Source organism: Oncorhynchus mykiss, chromosome 7, assembly GCF_013265735.2.
Source record: "Oncorhynchus mykiss isolate Arlee chromosome 7, USDA_OmykA_1.1, whole genome shotgun sequence".
Taxonomy (NCBI): Eukaryota; Metazoa; Chordata; class Actinopteri; order Salmoniformes; family Salmonidae; genus Oncorhynchus; species Oncorhynchus mykiss.
Genome location: NC_048571.1, coordinates 64743980 through 64764326, shown reverse-complemented (window position 1 = coordinate 64764326; position 20347 = coordinate 64743980). Strand labels below are relative to the sequence as shown.

The window sequence follows — 20347 nt, the reverse complement described above, 5'->3', positions numbered from 1 at the left end:
AAGTCTTTCACTCCTCTATAGTATGACATAGGAGTCAAAGACCTGCTTTATGACTTACTACAGAGTCAAAGATCTTCACTATGACATAGTAGAGGGTCGTCATTGACCTTTACTATGACATAAAATATTGGTAACGATTGAAACAATCATTTATACATTTTTTGGCCTTACAACCAGAAAGTACAATGTCACAAGAATTGTGATTTATATTTTAATTCATTAATTTTAATTATATTTTATTGTCTAGTCTCGGCAAATAGATCGTGGGAACAAGAAGGAGGTGAAGGAGGCCAACAAATACTACTTTATCGAGTCAACTATTGCCCTCTTCATCTCCTTCCTCATCAACGTCTTTGTTGTAGCAGTGTTTGCTGAGGCCTTCTACGACAAAACCAACATTGAGGTGGTGGGTATAATGACTAACCAGACCCAGCATGTCTCCTTGCCTCGGACTGTAGCAATCCTTTACAGATTGTTTATACATCAATATAGCATCAGTATGGCACCTCTAAACCAGTGACCTCCCTTGTTTGTGATGTGCTGCTGTTATTCTGTGTGTCACAGAATGCAAAATGCAATGCATCAGGCAGTCCTCACACAGACCTCTTCCCTCTGGACAACAGCACGCTACAGGTGGACATCTTCAAAGGGGTACATCTTTCAAGGATTAACGACAATCTATATAACCTGTGATATGAAATCACTTTGATACTGTATATACCTGCTATCTCAGTCAATCATTTTGCCATGAAAGGAACATTTGTTTGGTGTTGATAATATGAATAACCATGGGGGGAATTCCTACAATCTCCCACTCACTCAATACAGGGCGTGGTGCTGGGTTGTTTCTTTGGCCCTGCGGCCCTCTACATCTGGGCCATCGGGATCCTGGCTGCCGGACAGAGCTCCACCATGACAGGCACTTACTCTGGCCAGTTTGTCATGGAGGTGAGAACGTGCACAAGTACCCAACTACCGTGTTTGTTTGTGTATGTGAGAGTGCACATTGTATTGTTAACCTTTAAGTCAGTCCTTGTGTATGCGTGTGTTGGTGTTTTGTATGTAAACACCTCAGTGTTTTGTCAGTAGGGATGTGTGTTTGTCTGTATGTTGACTATTTTCTCTCTTCCCCTGCCTCAGGGTTTCCTGAACCTGCGTTGGTCCCGTTTTGCCCGGGTGCTTCTCACCCGCTCCATCGCAATCTTCCCCACCCTGCTGGTGGCCATCTTTCAGGACGTACAGCACCTAACGGGCATGAACGACTTCCTCAACGTATTGCAGAGCATGCAGGTCAGAGAGAAGACATGACCAGAGCCCTATCAAAAGTAGTGCACAAAATGGGGACTAGGTTGCCATTTGTGATGCCGAAGGGGTCTGGGAACATGCAGAGAGAAGAGACAGGGCTTGCTGTTTGGGGTTTTAGGCTGTGTTTCTGTATAGCACTTGGACATCGGCTGATGTAAAAAGGGCTTTATAAATATATTTGATTGATCAGGGAGGAGGGTGCAGGACGGAGATAGTGAAGACTTGGGCTAGGGACTGCAGGTTAGAGAGAGGGGTAGCAGCTACTCTGGGCTGGCTTGGGAGTCTTTGGGGGTGTTAAACTGATGCATGTATTAAAAGCTATTGAAGGGACAGAGACAGAATGTCATCAGTTCTTTCTGTCTCTCTTTGTTCCACAGCTGCCGTTTGCACTGATCCCCATCCTGACCTTCACCAGTCTGACATCCATCATGGATGACTTTGCTAATGGACTGTGAGTCACCATAACCCTCAACCCATGTAACACTGAAGATTGCTTCTGTATTTGCACTGATAGACCAAAAAATTAATAAATGTGATGACGGGGGATGCATCTCAAATGGATCCTTATGTCCTACATAGTGCCATACCTAGTGCACTCTGTAGGGAATAGGGTGCCATTTGGGACTCAGATTTATTTCTGTATTTTCACTGATCGACCAACTAATTAATAAATGTGATGACAGTGACCCTTTATCATTGATGCCTAACTGTTTCGTCTGTGACTGTGCTCCTGAGGGTGTGGAAGATTGGCGGAGGGGTGGTCATCCTGGTGGTCTGTGCCATAAACATGTACTTTGTGGTGGTCTACGTGACTAGCCTGAACAGTGTGGCGCTCTACGTGCTGGTGGCCTTGCTCTGCATAGCCTACCTAAGCTTTGTGTGCTACCTGGTGAGTTACTGTAGTAGTCATTATAGCAGCATGGACTGGGTTGGATAAGCATACAACACTGTAGATCAATTCCCAAATAAAGAGGCTACCGTTCGATGTGGAATACTAGATACTGAATGCAGGGATATGGTTTGAAAAGATGGATTGTAAACTATTATAAGGAGTACAGTGATCCTCTTCTGACCTCCCCTCTCTGTGTGTCTACAGGCGTGGCAGTGTCTGATAGCCCTCGGTGTGTCCTGTCTGGACGTGTCCTGTCTGGGCAACAGGGTAAGCAACAACTGCCACGCTGTGTTCATTGAGGAACAGCCAGCGTATGACACCTAAAATGGAACAGGACATTGTTTTAAAGGACAAGACAGACCAAGACGAACGTTGGCTGTGCACAGCAGATCACCTGCTAGGTGTCGACAAACGTTGGAGATGTAGAATCGTTGGAAAATGAACAGAAAATGACGCACTCGCTGCACATAATGTTCTTGTTGGTCTGTCATGTCCTTCAGGCTTTGAGAGAGACGTACACCTTTTTATAGAGAGATCTTAAGACCTATCCCGATATCTCTAATCATGAGATCAACACTTCAGAGAACATTTTCCCTCCACTGTTCTAATGGTTTTATCGTGTTCTGTTGAGCTACTGGTATGTGGGGTTTATTATGTAAAACCCAATTACGACGACCCCCTGTCCCTTTTTAGAGTCCTCAGGGTTCAGTTATAGTTTATATCCTATCTCCTGTATTTTCATGCTCAAGCAGTGTGACATTCTTATGCTTTTCAATTGGAAAATTAAGTTTGAATTCTATTTCTCAAATTATTGCAGTCCTATTCCAGGTTAAGATGTGACAAGTTATGATCTGGCAAAAGGGCAATTCTTAACCTGCTGACATAATAAGCTGAAGTCTACAGTATTTGGCAGCTGCTATCGTTCTGTTTGGTAATTTACTTTTTTCCGTTATTGTACCTCTGTGTGAAGACACCATTTATGATTATTTGGTCAAATGTAGAACTGAAGTATATCTCTCCTTGCTGTATTATTTAATTCATTTTAGATTTTTGTTCATTATAATTACAGTTCTCACCTTTTCAGCAAAAGAAACCATGGGAAGAGAACACTTTTAGTTTGGGTTGAGCATAATTTAAAAATTACCTCTTTTAGTCAGTATTTTCAACACACATCTCTCCATTCAAACTGATTTTTTTCAGAGTGCATGTGTTTTGACTTCAAAACTGTTAATATAATCTGTACGTAAATTGGGGTTGTTCCCCACTAGAAGTGAGGCTTTGGAATGGACACGTATGTACAATTTGATGTGACTAGGAAGGACAAACTTTTTAAGTGTAATATCCTTGTTATGGCGAGTAATTAAAGAATTCTCGCATATCTTTTAATTGAGAGTTTTGCCAATTGTCTAACACTGTGGTAGACGTTTTGTAATGTGGTACTAATAACATGCCCCTTGCTACCTTTACTAAATTACGTATGTTATAACATACCACTTGAGGTTAGTTTTATCTTGAATGTTAGTTGTAATGTTTTTGATAAACATCAGATTGGAATTACAGGACTGTTAAAAGCATTCATGAGTAATTTCCTATAATGCCTCAATGCTTTTTCATAAGATTCTATGGTTGTTTTCATTCCAACAAATCCTTGGATAGATAACAAAAACCTATAATTCCAAGTGAGATCGAAGTCAAACGCTGAAATTCTATTTTAACAAGTTGATTGCCCTTAAAGGGATACTTCAGGATTTTGGCAATGAGGCCCTTTATCTACTTCCCCAGTCGGATGAACTTGTGGATACCATTTTTGTCTTTTGATACGGATGTTGCCACTTTGACGGAAGTTGCTAAATAGCATTAGCGCAATGACGAAGTCTAGTCATTGAGCTAATGCTAATCAGCATTGGCTCGCAAAACTAACTTCCTTCATACTGGACACAGACATAAAAATGGTATCCACAAGTTAATTTGACTGGGACATCGCTTTAAAGAAAAATTACATCCCAAAAACATATTTTGTTATTTGGTTCATTAGTCCACTGTTGACAAAGTCCCAAAATGTTTTGCTTGTCAGCAATATATTGTTTTAAGATTGAACATACATATACAGAACTGGTTTCTTGCTGATGTTTAATGCAACATACCAATCTGTAAACTTAATTCATGCAGTTCTTACATGGTCAAGCTCAATCTATTTGACTAAGAATAATATTCAGCAGCTATAAAAGGTTTTAAGGATTTTACTATGTTTTTACCAAGGTTTTAAGATAACTCAAATGTAACTATCTGTAGTGTCACACCAGTGCATCTCTCTCTCTGTGTAATACAGGCAGGCAGACTCTCTTAGCAGTGCATTGTTCTGACTAGAGGTGTGTTTGAACCCAGCAGAACCAAGTGAAGCATACTGTAGATATAAGCTATACGACAGTGTCTGTCTCACTACTGAATAAAGCAACACCATGTATCAAAAATAAAAATCAAAACAAACATGGATATTTCTAGATGTCTTGTGTCTTGGTGTTCAATGAGAGGATTTACGTTTTTTAACTTCCCCCCCCTCTTTAATGATAAATAGTTGGGTGTATACATTTGTCCTATTTCACACATGCACAAGTGTGTATTATACGCATGTGTGAATTGAGAGTGGTGTCAGATCCAGGGATCAGCCATTGACGGTGACCCTGGAGCACTTAATCTTAAGTGCCTTGCTCAAGGGCACAGACAGATGTTTTTTTTCACCTAGTCGTTGCGGTGTTGACCTTTGGGTTACTGGTCTACCAATCTTAAACCGTGAAATGCTTACTTACAAGCCCTTCACCAACAGTGCAGTTCAAGAAGAGTTAAGAAAATATTTATCAAACTAAAGTAAAAAAGTAACACAATAACGAGGCTATATACAGGGGGTACCGAGTCAGTGTGCAGGGGTACAGGCTAGTTGAGGCCCGCTCATTCTTGGATTACCAGGATGTGTACTCAATCTGGCCCTGCGGCTTTGAATGTTGACCTGTTTAAAGGTCTTGCTCACATCGGCTACCGAAAGTGTTATCACACAGTCATCCAGAACAGCTGGTGCTCTTGTGCATGCTTCAGTGTTGCTGTCCTTGAAGCGAGCATAAAGGCATTTAGCTCACCGGGCAGATCGCATCCGAGTTTACCTTTGTAGTCCATAGTTAAGCCCTGCCACATCTGACGAGCGTCAGAGCCGGTGAAGTAGGATTCAATCTTAATCCTGTATTGACACTTTGCCAATTTGATGGTTCGTCGGAGGGCATAGCGGGATTTATTTTAAGCGTCAGGATTAGTGCTCCTTGAAAGCGGCAGCTCTAGCCTTTAGCTCGATGCGGATGTTGCCTGTAATCCATGGCTTCTGGTTGGGATATGTACGTACGGTCACTGTGGGGACGACGTCATCGATGCGCGTATTGATGAAGCCGATGACTGAGGTGGTATACTCCTCAATGGTATTGGATAAAACCTGGAAAATATTCCAGTCTGTGCTAGAAAAACAGTCTTGAAAGCGTAGCATCCGTGTCATCTGACCACTTTCGTATTGAGTGAGTCACTGGCACTTCCTGCTTTAGTTTTTCCTTGTAAGCAGGAATCAGGAGGCATGCATGTCTACGTGTGGAGTAAATGTGTTCTTGAGTTTATTTAATTAAATAAAAAATCTCTGGTTGCATGTGACATGCTGGTAAAACTGATTTAAGTTTGCCTGCATTAAAGTATCTGGCCACTAGGAGCGCCACTTCTGAATGAGCATTTCCTTGTTTGCTTATGGCCTTGGATGAGTGCGGTCTTAGTGCCAGCATCGGTCTGTGGTGGTAAATAGATGGCTACGAATAATATAGATAGTGTGGTCTACGGCTTATCATAAGGCACTCTACCTCGAGACTTCTTTAATAGAAGACATTGCGCAACAGCTGTTTTTGACATGGCTTCTCTGTTCTGCCTGTGCATGGAAAATCCCGCCCGCTCTATATTTTTTATTTAACCAGGTAAGCCAGTTGAGAACAAGTTCTCATTTACAATTGCGACCTGGCCAAGATAAAGCAAAGAAGTGCGACACAGAGTTACACATGGAATAAACAAACGTACAGTCAATAACACAAAGTCTATATACAGGGTGTGCAAATGAAGTAAGATTAGGGAGGTAAGGCAATAAATAGGCCATAGTGGCGAAATAATTACAATTTAGCAAATCAACAGTGGAGTGATAAATGTGCAAGTAGAGATACTGGGGTGCAAAGGAGCAAAAAATAATACAATAAATAACTATATGGGGTTGAGGTAGTTGGATGGGTTATTTACAGATGGGCTATGTATGGTATGGTGCAATAATCTGATGCTTAAAGTTAGTGAGGGAGATATGACTCCAGCTTCAGCAATTTTTTTTTAAAAAAAAAATTAATTTTTTTTTTAAATTTTGATTTTTTAATAAATTTTTTGCAATTCGTTCCAGTCATTGGCCGCAGAGAACTGGAAGGAAAGGCGGCCAAAGGGGGAATTGGCTTTCGGGGTGACCAGCGAAATATACCTGCTGGAGCGCGTGCTACTGGTGGGTACTGCTATGGTGACCAGTGAGCTGAGAAGGCGGGGCTTTACCTAGCAAAGACTTATAGATGACCTGAAACCAGTGTGTTTGGCGACGAATATGAAGCAAGGGCCAGCCAACAAAAGCATACAGGTCGCAGTGGTGGGTAGTATATGGGGCTTTGGTGACGAAACAGATGGCACTGTGATAGACTGCATCCAATTTTCTGAGTAGAGTGTTGGAGACTATTTTGTAAATGACATCGCCGAAGTCAAGGATCGATAGGATAGTCAGTTTTACGAGGCTATGTTCGGCAGCACGAGTGAAGGATGCTTTGTTGCGAAAATAGGAAGCAGATTTCTAGATTTAATTGTGGATTGGAGATGCTTAATGTGAGTCTGGAAGGAGAGTTTACAGTCTAACCAGACACCAATGTATTTGTAGGTGTCCACACATTCTAGGTCCGAACCGTCCAGAGTAGTGATGCTAGGCAGGCGGGCAGGTGTGGGCAGCGATTGGTTGAAGAGCATGCATTTAGTTTTACTTGCATTTAAGAGCAGTTGGAGGCCACGGCAGAAGAGTTGTATGGCATTGAAGCTCATCTGGAGGTTAGTTAAAAGTGTCCAAAGAAGGGCCAAAAGTATACAGAATGGTGTCGTCTGCGTAGAGGTGGATCAGAGAATCACCATCCGCAAAGAGACATCATTGATTTATACAGATGTCTATTGATGTATATATATTATGTCTCGTCGTTCAGCCATGGCTCTGTGAAACATAAGATATTACAGTTCTTAATGTCCCGTTGGTAGGATAAACGTAGGTTATTTTATTTTCCAATGATTGCATGTTAGCAAGTAGGACAGATGGCATTGAGAGTTTACTCGCTCACCCACGGATTCTCGAAGGACTTAAAAGGAAACAGCTTCTTGCAGTTCGTGGTGAGTAATTGCTGTTTTGATGTCCAGAAGTTATTTTCGGTCATAAGAGACGGTATCAGCAACATTTGTTGTACATAATTGGTTTAAAAAATAGTTTACTAACAAAATAGCACAATTTGGTTAGGAGCATGTAAAACGTCAGCCAACATCTTCAGTGCCATCTTAAATACCTGCTTTTCAGCAAAAAACTATTTCTCAAGCAAGAATTGTGCTAGGACTGTCTGGGAGTGGTCTGGTGCGGGGCAACCTGAAAACTGGCTGTTAACTAGTGGTTTGGAACTTTTTTATTTTTTATTAGGGGGTGGATAAGCTTTAATATTGCGGATAGATTGTTGCTTCCATCAGTAATTTTATTTTATAATAATTTCCAATTCCCCATATATTTTTTGGGTCACTTAGAAATGTCCTTGTTTTTGAAAGAAAAGCGCTTTTTTATTTTGTCCATTTTAAAATAACATCAAATTGATCCGAAATACAGTGTAGACATTTGTTAATGTTGTAAATTACTATTGAAGATGGAAACGGCTGATTTAAATAAAATAAAAATAGATTAATGGATTATCTACGTAGGCGTACAGAAGCCCATTATCAGCAACAATCACTCCTGTGTTTCAATGGCACGTTGTGTTAGCTAATCCAAGTTTCTAATTTTAAAAGGCAAATTGATCATTAGAACACCCTTTTGCAATTATGTTCGCACAGCTGAAAACTGTTTTACTGATTTAAAGAAGCAATAAAACTGGTCGTCTTAGACTAGTTGAGTATCTGGAGCATCAGCATTTGTGGGTTCGATTACAGGCTCAAAATGGCCAGAAACAAATAACTTTCTTCTGAAACTCGTCAGTCTATTCTTGTTCTGAGAAATGAAGGCTATTCAATGTGAGAAACTGAAGATCTCGTACAACGCTGTGTACTACTCCCTTCACAGAACAGTGCAAACTGGCACTAACCAGAATAAGAGTGGGAGGCCCCGGTGCACAACTGAGCAAGAGGACAAGTACATTAGTTTGAGAAACAGACTCCTTACAAGTCCTCAACTGGCTGCTTTATTAAATAGTACCCGCAAAACACCAGTCTCAACGTCAACAGTGAAGAGGCGACTCCGGGATTCTGGCCTCTGTCCAGTGTCTGTTCTTTTGCTCATCTTGATATTTTTTATTTTTTGGCCAGTCTGAGAGATGGCTTTTTCTTTGCAACTCTGCCTAGAAGATTAGCTAACACAACATGCCATTGGAACACAGTAGTGATGGTTGCTGATAATGGGCCTAGGTAGATATTCCATCAAAAATGTGCAGTTTCCAGCTACAATAGTCCACACTGTATTTCTGATCAATTTGATGTTATTTTAATGGACAAAATATTTGCTTTTCTTTCAAAAACAAGAATTTCTAAGTGACCCTAAACTTTTGAATGGTAGTGTGTCTCTCTCTCTCTCTCTCTTCCCCCCCCCCCCCCCCCCCCACAGTGGGGCATAAAAGTATTTAGTCAGCCACCAATTGTGCAAGTTTTCCCACTTAAAAAGATGAGGCCTGTAATTTTCATCATAGGTACACTTCAACTATGACAGACAAAATGAGAAAAAAAATCCAGAAAATCACATTGTAGGATTTTTTATTAATTTATTTGCAAATTATGGTGGAAAATAAGTATTTGGTCAATAACAAAAGTTTCTCAATACTTTGTTATATACCCTTTGTTGGCAATGACAGAGGTCAAACGTTTTCTGTAAGTCTTCACAAGGTTTTCACACACTGTTGCTGGTATTTTGGCCCATTCCTCCATGCAGATCTCCTCTAGAGCAGTGACGTTTTGGGGCTGTTGCTGGGCAACACGGACTTTCAACTCCCTCCAAAATATTTTCTATGGGGTTTTCTATGGGGTTGAGATCTGGAGACGGGCTAGGCCACCCTAGGACCTTGAAATGCTTCTTACAAAGCCACTCCTTCGTTGCCCGGGCGGTGTGTTTGGGATTATTGTCATGCTGAAAGACCCAGCCACGTTTCATCTTCAATGCCCTTGCTGATGGAAGGAGGTTTTCACTCAATCTCACGATACATGGCCCCATTCATTCTTTCCTTTACATGGATCAGTCGTCCTGGTCCCTTTGCAGAAAAACAGCCCCAAAGCATGATGTTTACACCCCCATGCTTCACAGTAGGTATGGTGTTCTTTGGATGCAACTCAGCATTCTTTGTCCTCCAAACACAACGAGTTGAGATTATCAGTGGTCTTGTATGTCTTCCATTTCCTAATATTTGCTCCCACAGTTGATTTCTTCAAAACAAGCTGCTTACCTATTGCAGATTCAGTCTTCCCAGCCTGGTGCCGGTCTACAATTTTGTTTCTGGTGTCCTTTGACTGCTCTTTGGTCTTGGCCATAGTGGAGTTTGGAGTGTGACTGTTTGAGGTTGTGGACAGGTGTCTTTTATACTGATAACAAGTTCAAACAGGTGCCATAAATACAGGTAACGAGTGGAGGACTCTTAAAGAAGAAGTTACAGGTCTGTGAGAGCCAGAAATCTTGCTTGTTTGTAGGTGACCAAATACTTATTTTCCACCATAATTTGCAAATAAATTCATTAAATCCTACAATGTGATTTTCTGGATTTTTTTTCTTCTCATTTTGCCTGTCATAGTTGAAGTGTACCTATGATGAAAATTACAGGCCTCTCATCTTAAGTGGTAGAACTTGCACAATTGGTGGCTGACTAAATACTTTTTTGCCCCACTGTATACACTGCTCAAAAAAATAAAGGGAACACTAAAATAACACATCCTAGATCTGAATTAATGAAATATTCTTATTAAATACTTTTTTCTTTACATAGTTGAATGTGCTGACAACAAAATCACACAAATTATCAATGGAAATCAAATTCATCAACCCATGGAGGTCTGGATTTGGAGTACCTATGATGAAAATTACAGGCCTCATCTTTTTAAGTGGGAGAACTTGCACAATTGGTGGCTGACTAAATACTCTTTTGCCCCACTGTATATTTTGTAAACGTACCATTAAAAAGTAACATGATGATTGTCTATATAGCTGCACCATGATATTTCCATTGCTACTAAGTAAACCTACAATTGGTACCCACTATTCGACCTGCTAAAAACCCTCATCCCGCGTTGGGTTGTCATCCTAATGACCGGCAGGCCCCCCCCCCCCCCCCCCCCCCCCCCCCGGATCCCGGAGAGACCGGGACCCATCCTTCGAAAAGAGCACACAGTGCCACCCACAGAACAGAAGCAGATCAACCACCAAAAGCATTTCCATTGCCCTCACTTCGCTTTGTATTATGTCTACTAAACGGGATTTTAAAATATTTATCTTAATTTACATAATGAGCAATTCATATTTGTAGTAATGTATGCAGATTATGCAAATGATTGTTATCTCTTACCACTATTGCAATTACAAAAGTTACATTTTGGCAAGCAATTATTATTTTAGGAAATAATTATTGTGATTCATCCTATATTGTCCCTAACATCTTTTACTCCCTCGCAACAGATAGAGACGCACACACACAAACACACTCATACACACTTAGCCCCTTTCCCCCACAAACAACCATAGACTCAGATGCTCAACAGTTGCACCATCCCAGAGCCCAACTCAAGAAAGGTCTTGATTTGCCTCTCAGGTGGCGCAGTGGTCTAGGGCACTGCATCGCAGCGCTAGCTGTGCCACCAGAGACTCTGGGTTCGCGCCTAGGCTCTGTCGCAGCCGGGCAGTGGGGCGACGCACAATTGGCCTAGCGTCGTCCGGGTTAGGGAGGGTTTGGCCGGTAGGGATATCCTTGTCTCATCGCGCACCAGTGATTCCTGTGGCGGGCCGGGCGCAGTGCGTGCTAACCAAGGTAGCCGGTGTGCACAGTGTTTCCTCCGACACATTGGTGCGGCTGGCTTCCGGGTTGGAGGCGCGCTGTGTTAAGAAGCAGGAAGCTTGGTTGGGTTGTGTTTCGGAGGACGCATGACTTTCGACCTTCGTCTCTCCCGAGCCCGTAAGGGAGTTGTAGCGATGAGACAAGATAGTAATTACTAACAATTGGATACAACGGAATTGGGGAGGAAAGGGGTAAAAAATTAAAAGGTCTTGATTTACAAATTCATATACAGTTGCAACTGTATGAGAAGGCCTGCAAAACTGAGCAAAAATTGGGAGATTTGATTAACCATCCTAGGTGATGGAGATCAGATATACCAGATATACCCCCTTCCCCTGAAACAGTCCGACCTTTGATTTTGCGCCACTAGGGCCACAATAATATGCCCCCTCTCTGAATGTCAGAGTGTGACCCTCCCCATGGGTTACTGCAGCTAGTGCTGCCAGTACTGCCAGGGTGGGGGCAATCCACACCGGAACTCTTTGTTATTGGTCTATTAATACATTTACCACATGGTGATCATGGAAAGCTGAAACTCCCACCCTAGTTCCCTAGCCTAGTTCAACGGGTATACAACATCAGAACCAAAAATATAAGCTTGTTTTACTCCAATGTCTGTATTTGGGTTAAGTTTTTTTACGCCCATTTCTGTTTACTTACAGTGCATTTGGAAAGTATTCAGACCACTTCCCTTTTTCAACATTTTGTTATTCTAAAATGTATTAAATAAATGTTTTTCCTCATCAATCTACACACACTAGTGGTCTGTAGCAACCACTACATAATAAAAGTCCTGATCCTATACTCCCACAGCTACGCATTGCACTGGGCTGACCACATTTTATGCTCCTGAACTTGTACTGTGATTTCACAATAATGAATACATACCACCAGGCCCAATGAGCAAAAAGTGTTGTGTTGGTAAGCACATACTATGTTTTTGGTTGGTGTCAGTGTCTCAAAATTTGAGACTATAGATGACAATCCCAGTCGCAAAACTTGATAAAGTGCTTTGCTGCTTACAGTTCGTAGCCTATGCATAGTCAAAACACAACCGCTTAAGCATGAAAGTAATGATTATTGAGTTGATGAACGGGACGTCCCACATATCGAGTGCTTCTGACTTTGAGTAATAAGATAATCAAACTCAGATTACATGAGATGAACCATCTCTCACCCTCCCCTCTTCTCAACAGATGAGGCTGATGGGCCACACAGACGTTTACCTGTTGAATGACATGGACAGCAACACGATGGTGGAGAGATAAGGAGGCTATGTTGGAGGGGTGGATATTAGCAGTGGTAAAGTCAGTAGCTAGACAGGGGTGACCTAACATGGTGGAGGCATGGGACCACAGGCTCAGCCAGTACAGTGCTCCTCCTCCTTTGCCTTAGTGCCAACGAGACCTTTGTAAGTGCCCTTCGTCATCATCTATCCCTTACAAGAAGCCTTGAACCCCTCACTTGACATTCCACTAACTATGATTGGCATCTTAAAGTTAGTACCAATGAGTTGTTGGTTTTTATCATGTTGAGCATGCTTTTAAAATTCTGCAAGTACGCCAGCCTTTTCTCAGGTCAGCATTTCCATATGACTTTGAAACTGTTGTTAAACTGCTGTTATAATTTTAGATGGGAAATACACAGTATGTATTACACAGTTTGTTTGTTTGTCCTCCAATTAATATGCATGTACAGTAGCAGTCAAAAGTTTGGACACCTACTCATTCCAGGGTTTTTCTTTATTTTTACTATTTTCTATATTGTAGAATAATAGAGGACATCAACTATGAAATAACACATATGGAATCATGCAGTAACCAAAAACAAATCTAAATTTGTTATATTTTAGATTATTCAAAGTAGCCACCCTTTGCCTTGATGACAGCTTTGCACGCTCTTGGCATTCTCTCAACCAGCTTCATGAGGTAGTCACCTGGAATGCATTTCAATTAACAGGTGTGTCTTGATAAGTTCATTAGTGAAATTTCTTTCCTTCTTAATGCGTTTGAGCAAATCAGTTGTGTTGTGACACGGTAGGGGTGGTGTACAGAAGATAGCCCCATTTGGTAAAAGACCAAGTCCATATTATGGCAAGAACAGCTCAAATAAGCAAAAATAAAACGACAGTCCATCATTACTTTAAGACATGAAGGTCCGTCAATCTGGAAAATGTCAAGAACTTTGAAAGTTCCTTCAAGTGCAGTCGCAAAAACCATCAAGCGCAATGATGAAACTGGCTCTCATGAGGACCGTCACACAAAAGGAAGACGCAAAGTTACCTCTGCTGCAGAGGATAAGTTAATTTGAGTTACCAGCCTCAGAAATTGCATCCCAAATAAAGGCTTCACAGTGTTCAAGTAACACACATCAACATAAACTGTTCAGAGGAAACTGCGTGAATCAGGCATTTTTTTTCCAACCGCCATGTCTTTGTGAGACACAGATTAGGTGAACGGATTATCTCTGCATGTGTGGTTCCCACCGTGAAGCATGGAGGATGAGGTGTGATGGTGTGAGGGCGCTTTGCTGGTGACACTATCAGTGATTTATTTAGAATTCAAGGCACACTTAACAAGCGATACGCCATCCCATCTGGTTTGCGCTTAGTGGGACTATCATTTATTTTTCAACAGGACAATGACCCAACACACCTCCAGGCTGTGTATGGGCTATTTGACCAAGAAGGAGAAGGAGAGTGATGGAGTGCTGCATCAGGTGACCTGGCCTCCACAATCACCCGACCTCAACCCAATTGAGATGGTTTGAGAAGAGTTGGACCACAGAGTGAAGGATAAGCAGCCAAAAAGTGCTCAGCATATGTGGGAACTCCAAGACTGTTGAAAAAAGCATTCCAGGTGAAGCTGGTTGAGAGAATGCCAAGAATGTGCAAAGCTGTCAAGGCAAAGGGTGGCTACTTTGATGAATCTCAAATTTAACATTTTGATTTAACACTTTTTTGGTTACTACATGATTCCATGTGTTATTTCATATTTTTGATGTCTAAACTATTATTCTAAATTAAATAAAAGGGTAAAAATAAAAACCCCTCAATAAGTAGGTGTCAACTTTTGACTGGTACTATGTTGTAGATTTTTTTTATTTATGAGAACAAATAACTTCACTTTGGTAAGAATTGAGAAGATATATAATACTTAAAGGGCCAAGTTGCTACATCAATTGTTTTGAATATAAATTAATATACACAGTGTACAAAACATTAGGAACACCTGCTCTCTCCTTGTGGAGTCCATGCCCCAACGAATTGATGCTGTTCTGAAGGAAAAGGGGGGTGCAACTCAATATTAGGAAGGTGTTCCTAATGTTTTGTGCACTCAGTGTATATTGATTCTTGAGGAATATTGTTTCTTAGAAATGCCTCATGAGTTTAATTCAACTGGTATACACCATCAGAACCAAAAATATAAGCTTGTTTTACTGTAATGTCTGGTAACATTGTAAATGTAAACCAACTCTATATCTTCGACACGTGCCTAAAGCTATCATTTTGATATCTTGTAAGGTCAGGGCTTGCTTTCATAGCTCGGTCTATGAATTTGCGTGGTTACATTTCTCCAGGCCCATACCTCAGCTTTTTACAAAACACAGGTGGGGTGACGGCATTGTTGTTAACGTCTTTTTATTTTTGATTTAACTTCCTAACCTAATCAGGCACTTGGAATATATTGGACACCATTTTTATTTATTTTCAAAATATATGCATATGCACCCACTGCCCTGCTTAAACTGGGACAGGGGTGCTCAAAATAATTATACATTTTATCAAATGCAATTTCACACCCAAGGCACAAATAGATATATTGGGTGTACTCATTGAAAATCTGTATAATTTGACCCTTTTACTAATTTCCTGCTATTGTGGTCAAAGCACCACAGTAAAACTGTTGCTTTGGCTTTAAATTGAAAGGCATCAAAGCCCACGTCATGCCCAAATTATCCCATTACCTGAGGATCAGTTAAGGGAAAGGACGATGTGATACTAACCTTTGTGTAAGCCATTTTCTTTTGTACAGAACTCTACCCATTGAAATTCCGTTAAAGTGTAAGTTGTCTCCAAAGCCCATAAATGAAAGATGTAGGCCTTTTCTGCTGCTTGGCGCTGTCTGAAGTCAGGTGTCACTGCTTACAGTTCCTGATGACAATATGAATCAACCATGACACAATAGTGATCAATGTTGTTTCCATCTGACATTGAGTGTAGATCATAAATATAAGGTCTCTGCATGGCCACCACTTTAGTCAAGTTATTACTCTGGATTGTTTTGTCATTCTAACAGGAATCATCCACTGTAAGGTATATAGTTAAACTGATTTTATATACTGTAGAAAGCCAGGTCAGTACTCGTAATTTGTCAATTGTAACAATCAAGTAGATTTTGACTAGTGTATTTTTGTATATATTTTAAGGAAAACCAAAGTAACAGTTTGGATGTTAAGTTGTTGATACCGTACATTTTGTATGAATAAAAGTACAAATTATGCTCAAAAAATATTTCTGGTCACTTTAAAATATATATTTATTTTTCAAAGTACAAACTCATGAACAGTGAGGCTGGACAGAGTGACCACCTTAGCTTGATAAGGTTTTTTGCCAATACTTCTCGTTAGACTAGTTAGTGTGTGGATAGTTAGTTGAAAGTACAACCTACTTCTGTTCCTGTAGAATAAAAACAGTTCACACATGTCAAAGTAAATAAGCTAGATATACACACACACACACAAATAACTCATGGCGAGGATCAGTGTATGGATTAACTATAGTAGTCTATGGGTTTAGTTACCTAAAAGGTGATATTTTACTAGTGGTTTACAGCAGCTGTCTAGCAGAGAGAATGATAAATAGAACACACAATGGATGTGCTGGCCAATTTCCTGACATGTATATACTTTTTCAAAGTCATTGCCAGATTGAAATGCTACTAAACAAAAAGACAACCTCATCCAAAATATACAGAAAAATATAAAACGTAAAGTGTTGGTCCCAAGTTTGATGAGCAAAAATTAGAGAGCCCAGAAATGTTCTATAAGCAAAAGTGTTCTCTCATTCTATGCACAAATGTGTTTACATCCCTGTTAGTGAGCATTTCTCACTTGCCAAGATAATCCAGCCACCTGAGAGGTGTGGCATATCAAGAAGCTGATTAAACAGCATGATCATTACACAGGTGCACCTCGTGCTGGGGACAAGGCCACTAATAATGTGCAGTTTTGGCACACAACACAATGCCACAGATGTCTCAAGTTGAGGGCATATGCAATTGGCATACTGACTGGAGGAATGTCCACCAAAGCTATTGCCTGAGAAATAAATGTTAATTTCTACCATAAGCAGACTCCAATGTCGTTTTAGAGAATTTGGCAGTACTTCCAAATGGCCTCAAAACCGTAGACCAAGTGTAACCACGCCAGCCCAGGATCTCCACATCTGGCTTCGTCACCTGCGGTATTGTCTGAAACAAGCCACCTGGACAGCTGATGAAACTGAGGAGTATTTCTGTAATAAAGCCCTTTTGCAGGGAAAAACTAATTCTGATTGGGTGGGCCTATGCCCTCCCAGGCCCACCCATGGCTGCATCCCTGCCCAGCCATGTGAAATCTATAGATTTGGGCCTCATGAATTTATTACAATTGACTGATTTCCTTATATGAACTGTAACTCAGTAAAATCTTTGAAATTGTTGCATGTTGTGTTTATATGTTTGTTCAGTATAAATTACTTGCCATCAATGGAATGTTACTTTGACAGATATGATCCATTCTAGGACTTCTATTTTAAAAAGTACAATGCAGGAATGGCAGGCTTGATGCGTTCTCTGGTCAAGCCAGTTGCTGATTGGCTCACTTGCCGTCTTTACCCAGGTCCTTGTGGGCACCGTATTCTTTGTACATGGAGTAGATCACCCCTACAAATAGACAAACAAAGTCATGTTAGCGGTCTATTTTATGTTAGTGTGTAAGGACAACACGGTCAGTCTTGTGTGGTACATGTTTCCCCTGTAAATTGATAGAGATTAGCTGTTGGACCTGTGTATCTGTTATACAGCACAAATTGGATTAGGATTTACCTAATGTCATTGCGCCTACTATAAAGCCTTGAGCTCCAACACGCATGTGGATGAGGTGGACTGACATCTTTGTGTTCCCCCGTGACTTCAGCCTCCACAGACCAAAGGTTACCACTGCAGCACATCCTGCCATGCCTGTCAAACACACACATGGGAAATGTAATGATGACTGGGTGGGTGTATTCCTACCCAGTGCTCGACTTGGACTGAAATAGGTGCCGGTACTTATTTTGGGTACCGTTTACTATTAGGTGCAGGAGCTCCACAATCATTTTGATCTGTTTTTCTAGGGAGGTGCAGGACCTCAAGCTGTAGAAAATGTGAGGTGCCAGTACTCAGTTCCAGTGAGCTCCTGCCCAAGTCAAGCACTGAGCTTAGTGGAGTTGACAACCGGATGCATTTGGTTCAGGGACACAGCTAATTCAACCTAGCTTCCTTTTCAACTTAACACTCAGTTTGTTTTATGCCTGCATGATATCTAACCATCGAACCAGGGTTGGAAGAGTGGATTGCAATTTATTCGATGACTGACTGGGATTCACTCAAACATGCACTATGGAAAACCTCCACTACAATGAAGCCCCCAACATAATTCCTGCCCTTGAATATGTTAAAAAATATATATACAGCTTCACTTACCTATTGGGACAAACGGCGACTCCTTTGCTTTCCTCATAAATTTTGATTCATTCTCATCAAATGATGAAAAATTGTTGTTGGAGGACATGGTAACTGGGAGGAAAGAGGGGCAGAATCTGTTATACGGACTTGCTAAATTAATGTGTATCGTTTTTCCTTCAAGTCCATTAAAAATGCAATAATTTAATCATAACTTATATTCCATATACATTGCTTAAAACACAACATGTCCTTACACAACATACTAGCTACGTGACACCTAGCAGGAAAACGCCTTGAATTTATCTGTTCCAGTTTACGAATCAACTACAGTACAGACTCACTACTAGACCGATGGGCCCCCAGTTCGAGCTTCTGCCCGGTAACTCGCATGTTAAACTAACAGATGATGCTCGACAATCATTAGACACCGCTTTGTTTTCATAACAAGTTATTTGTCGTCGTGACCTTAGATTGTCACCTAAAGTTATTAAACTAGCTAACATCCCTTCAAAGGACAGAATCAGGGTTTATCTGGCAATAAAGTATGGTTCAGCATTCACAACATCATCTCTAAGTATTAACATTACACAGCCCTTCGAGTGAGCTTTAACGTTAGTAGGTTAATAACTTACATTCGTGCTCTGTCGAACGATCCGGTTAAATGCTGAAGACGCTCTCTTCGGCTACCTGTTGCTGTCTATTCCAGCCTTCGAAGTCAAATCAATTTATCGTATCCGTAATACGCAATATTCCTATATTCTTCTTCGGTGAGGTTTAAAGGCAATTGGCATCCAATAAATGTTGCATTACCGCCACCTACCCAGACTGGAGTATAACTCCCTTATACTTCGCTTGAAAAATAAATAAATAAAACAAATACCCTACCTTCTAACACACACTCACACACATTTTTTAAATAATAATATATATACACAATACTCCAGGATTTAAATCTGTTTAGTCCTACTTCAGGCCAACAGCTTGAAAGGATGGGACACAACCACTTAACACACCCTGTAACTCTGACGTTAAGTCTCGCACATGCAAGTACCTTTCTGCAGCTACCACCACAACCTCTATTTTCTGCTATTTACATTCCATCCCTGCAGTACAGTTGATAACCATTGCTATAAAATTGCTATAAAATCCAATCTTACTAAAACATATGTGGGTGATTATGCAACTACAGGCACTTCCATGTCCTCGGGTCAATTTTGGGGATCTTATACAAAATAAAACAAATACAAAAATGTGTATGTTAAGTTCACACTGGAATCGCCCCATACTTTTCAAAAAACCTCTCTATCAAGTATTTTAGCTACTTTTTAGATGCATTTTATACCTCAATTTCCCTAATTTGCCCTTGTCCCTGACCCAGACTTTTAAGTTTCTACTATGTTTTTCTATGAGAAAAGATGAATAATTACGCATTATATAATGTTATGTACTACAGAAAGAGGCAATTAAATAAAATCTATATCAATATTTATTGTAAGTATGACCTTTATATAGTTTTTTTACACAAAATATACCTGTCCTTTGGGAGTGGTGTCATTTCCACCACTGAGGACAAATTACTCATTAATAAAGTTTTTTCAAGAGAATGTTAATTTAGTTACCATGGAATCATATTGTGACACTGAAGCACATGGCTGCAGTGGACAGTTGTTCCAGATGTGATGTCCTGAAGTTTAAGAAAAGTCAAGGTAAATATTGCTTGTGTAGAGAATATTTTAATTGTCAGTCATTTCCAAACAGGCTATAATTTCTTTCATTTGTGGTAGAACTTTTGATTTAAAAAATATATATTTTCTGTATTTAAGGTAAATTATATGCTAACTGTAATACTAATCAAACCATGCTAAACTGTTTTCTACAGTTTCTGGAGAAAATTGACAATGTTATTTCCATCACAAACTTAAGTGTGGTGGAAATGACAAAGTGGTGGAAATGACACAAATCCATTATCTTATTCGTTTTTACTTAACTTTTTTTTTAAACTTTAGCCTTATTTAATCATGTTTAAATTATTTGAATCTAGAAAATGCTCCAAGGTGTGCACAAGTTAAAAACTAAGTAGTATT

The 20347-nt window shown here is 40.4% G+C and overlaps 2 protein-coding genes across 3 annotated transcripts in view; one reads left to right on the top strand and one right to left on the bottom strand.

The window, feature by feature from the left end:
* The window catches only part of slc11a2 (natural resistance associated macrophage protein beta), a 28930-nt gene extending 15620 nt beyond the window's left edge, over positions 1–13310 (top strand). Inside the window, exons 10-17 of one of the 2 annotated variants that reach the window (XM_021608224.2) lie at positions 248–406; positions 565–651; positions 829–948; positions 1141–1290; positions 1683–1756; positions 2041–2194; positions 2402–2464; positions 12753–13310. In XM_021608224.2, the coding sequence (XP_021463899.2) occupies positions 248–406; positions 565–651; positions 829–948; positions 1141–1290; positions 1683–1756; positions 2041–2194; positions 2402–2464; positions 12753–12824 (879 nt within the window). In that variant the 3' untranslated portion in view covers positions 12825–13310. 2 annotated transcript variants of the gene reach the window in all.
* Positions 13311–16053: 2743 nt separating this feature from the next.
* On the bottom strand, positions 16054–19049 carry LOC110528241 (HIG1 domain family member 1A, mitochondrial). The gene is made up of 4 exons (XM_021610129.2): positions 18896–19049; positions 18282–18374; positions 17643–17777; positions 16054–17480 (listed from the first exon to the last, which is right to left on the bottom strand). Exons 2-4 carry the CDS (start codon positions 18367–18369, stop codon positions 17416–17418), a joined length of 288 nt encoding a protein of 95 aa, XP_021465804.2. The 5' UTR covers positions 18370–18374; positions 18896–19049; the 3' UTR covers positions 16054–17415.
* Positions 19050–20347: the final 1298 nt, after the last annotated feature.

Coding starts and splice junctions, on each gene's coding strand:
- LOC110528241 (XM_021610129.2), bottom strand. CDS start 18,369: ATGTCCTCCAACAACAATTTTTCATCATTTGATGAGAATGAATCAAAA. Junction 17,778..18,281: donor GTCGCCGTTTGTCCCAATAG/GTAAGTGAAGCT, acceptor TGTGTTTGACAG/GCATGGCAGGATGTGCTGCA. Junction 17,481..17,642: donor AGTAGGCGCAATGACATTAG/GTAAATCCTAAT, acceptor GTCTATTTGTAG/GGGTGATCTACTCCATGTAC.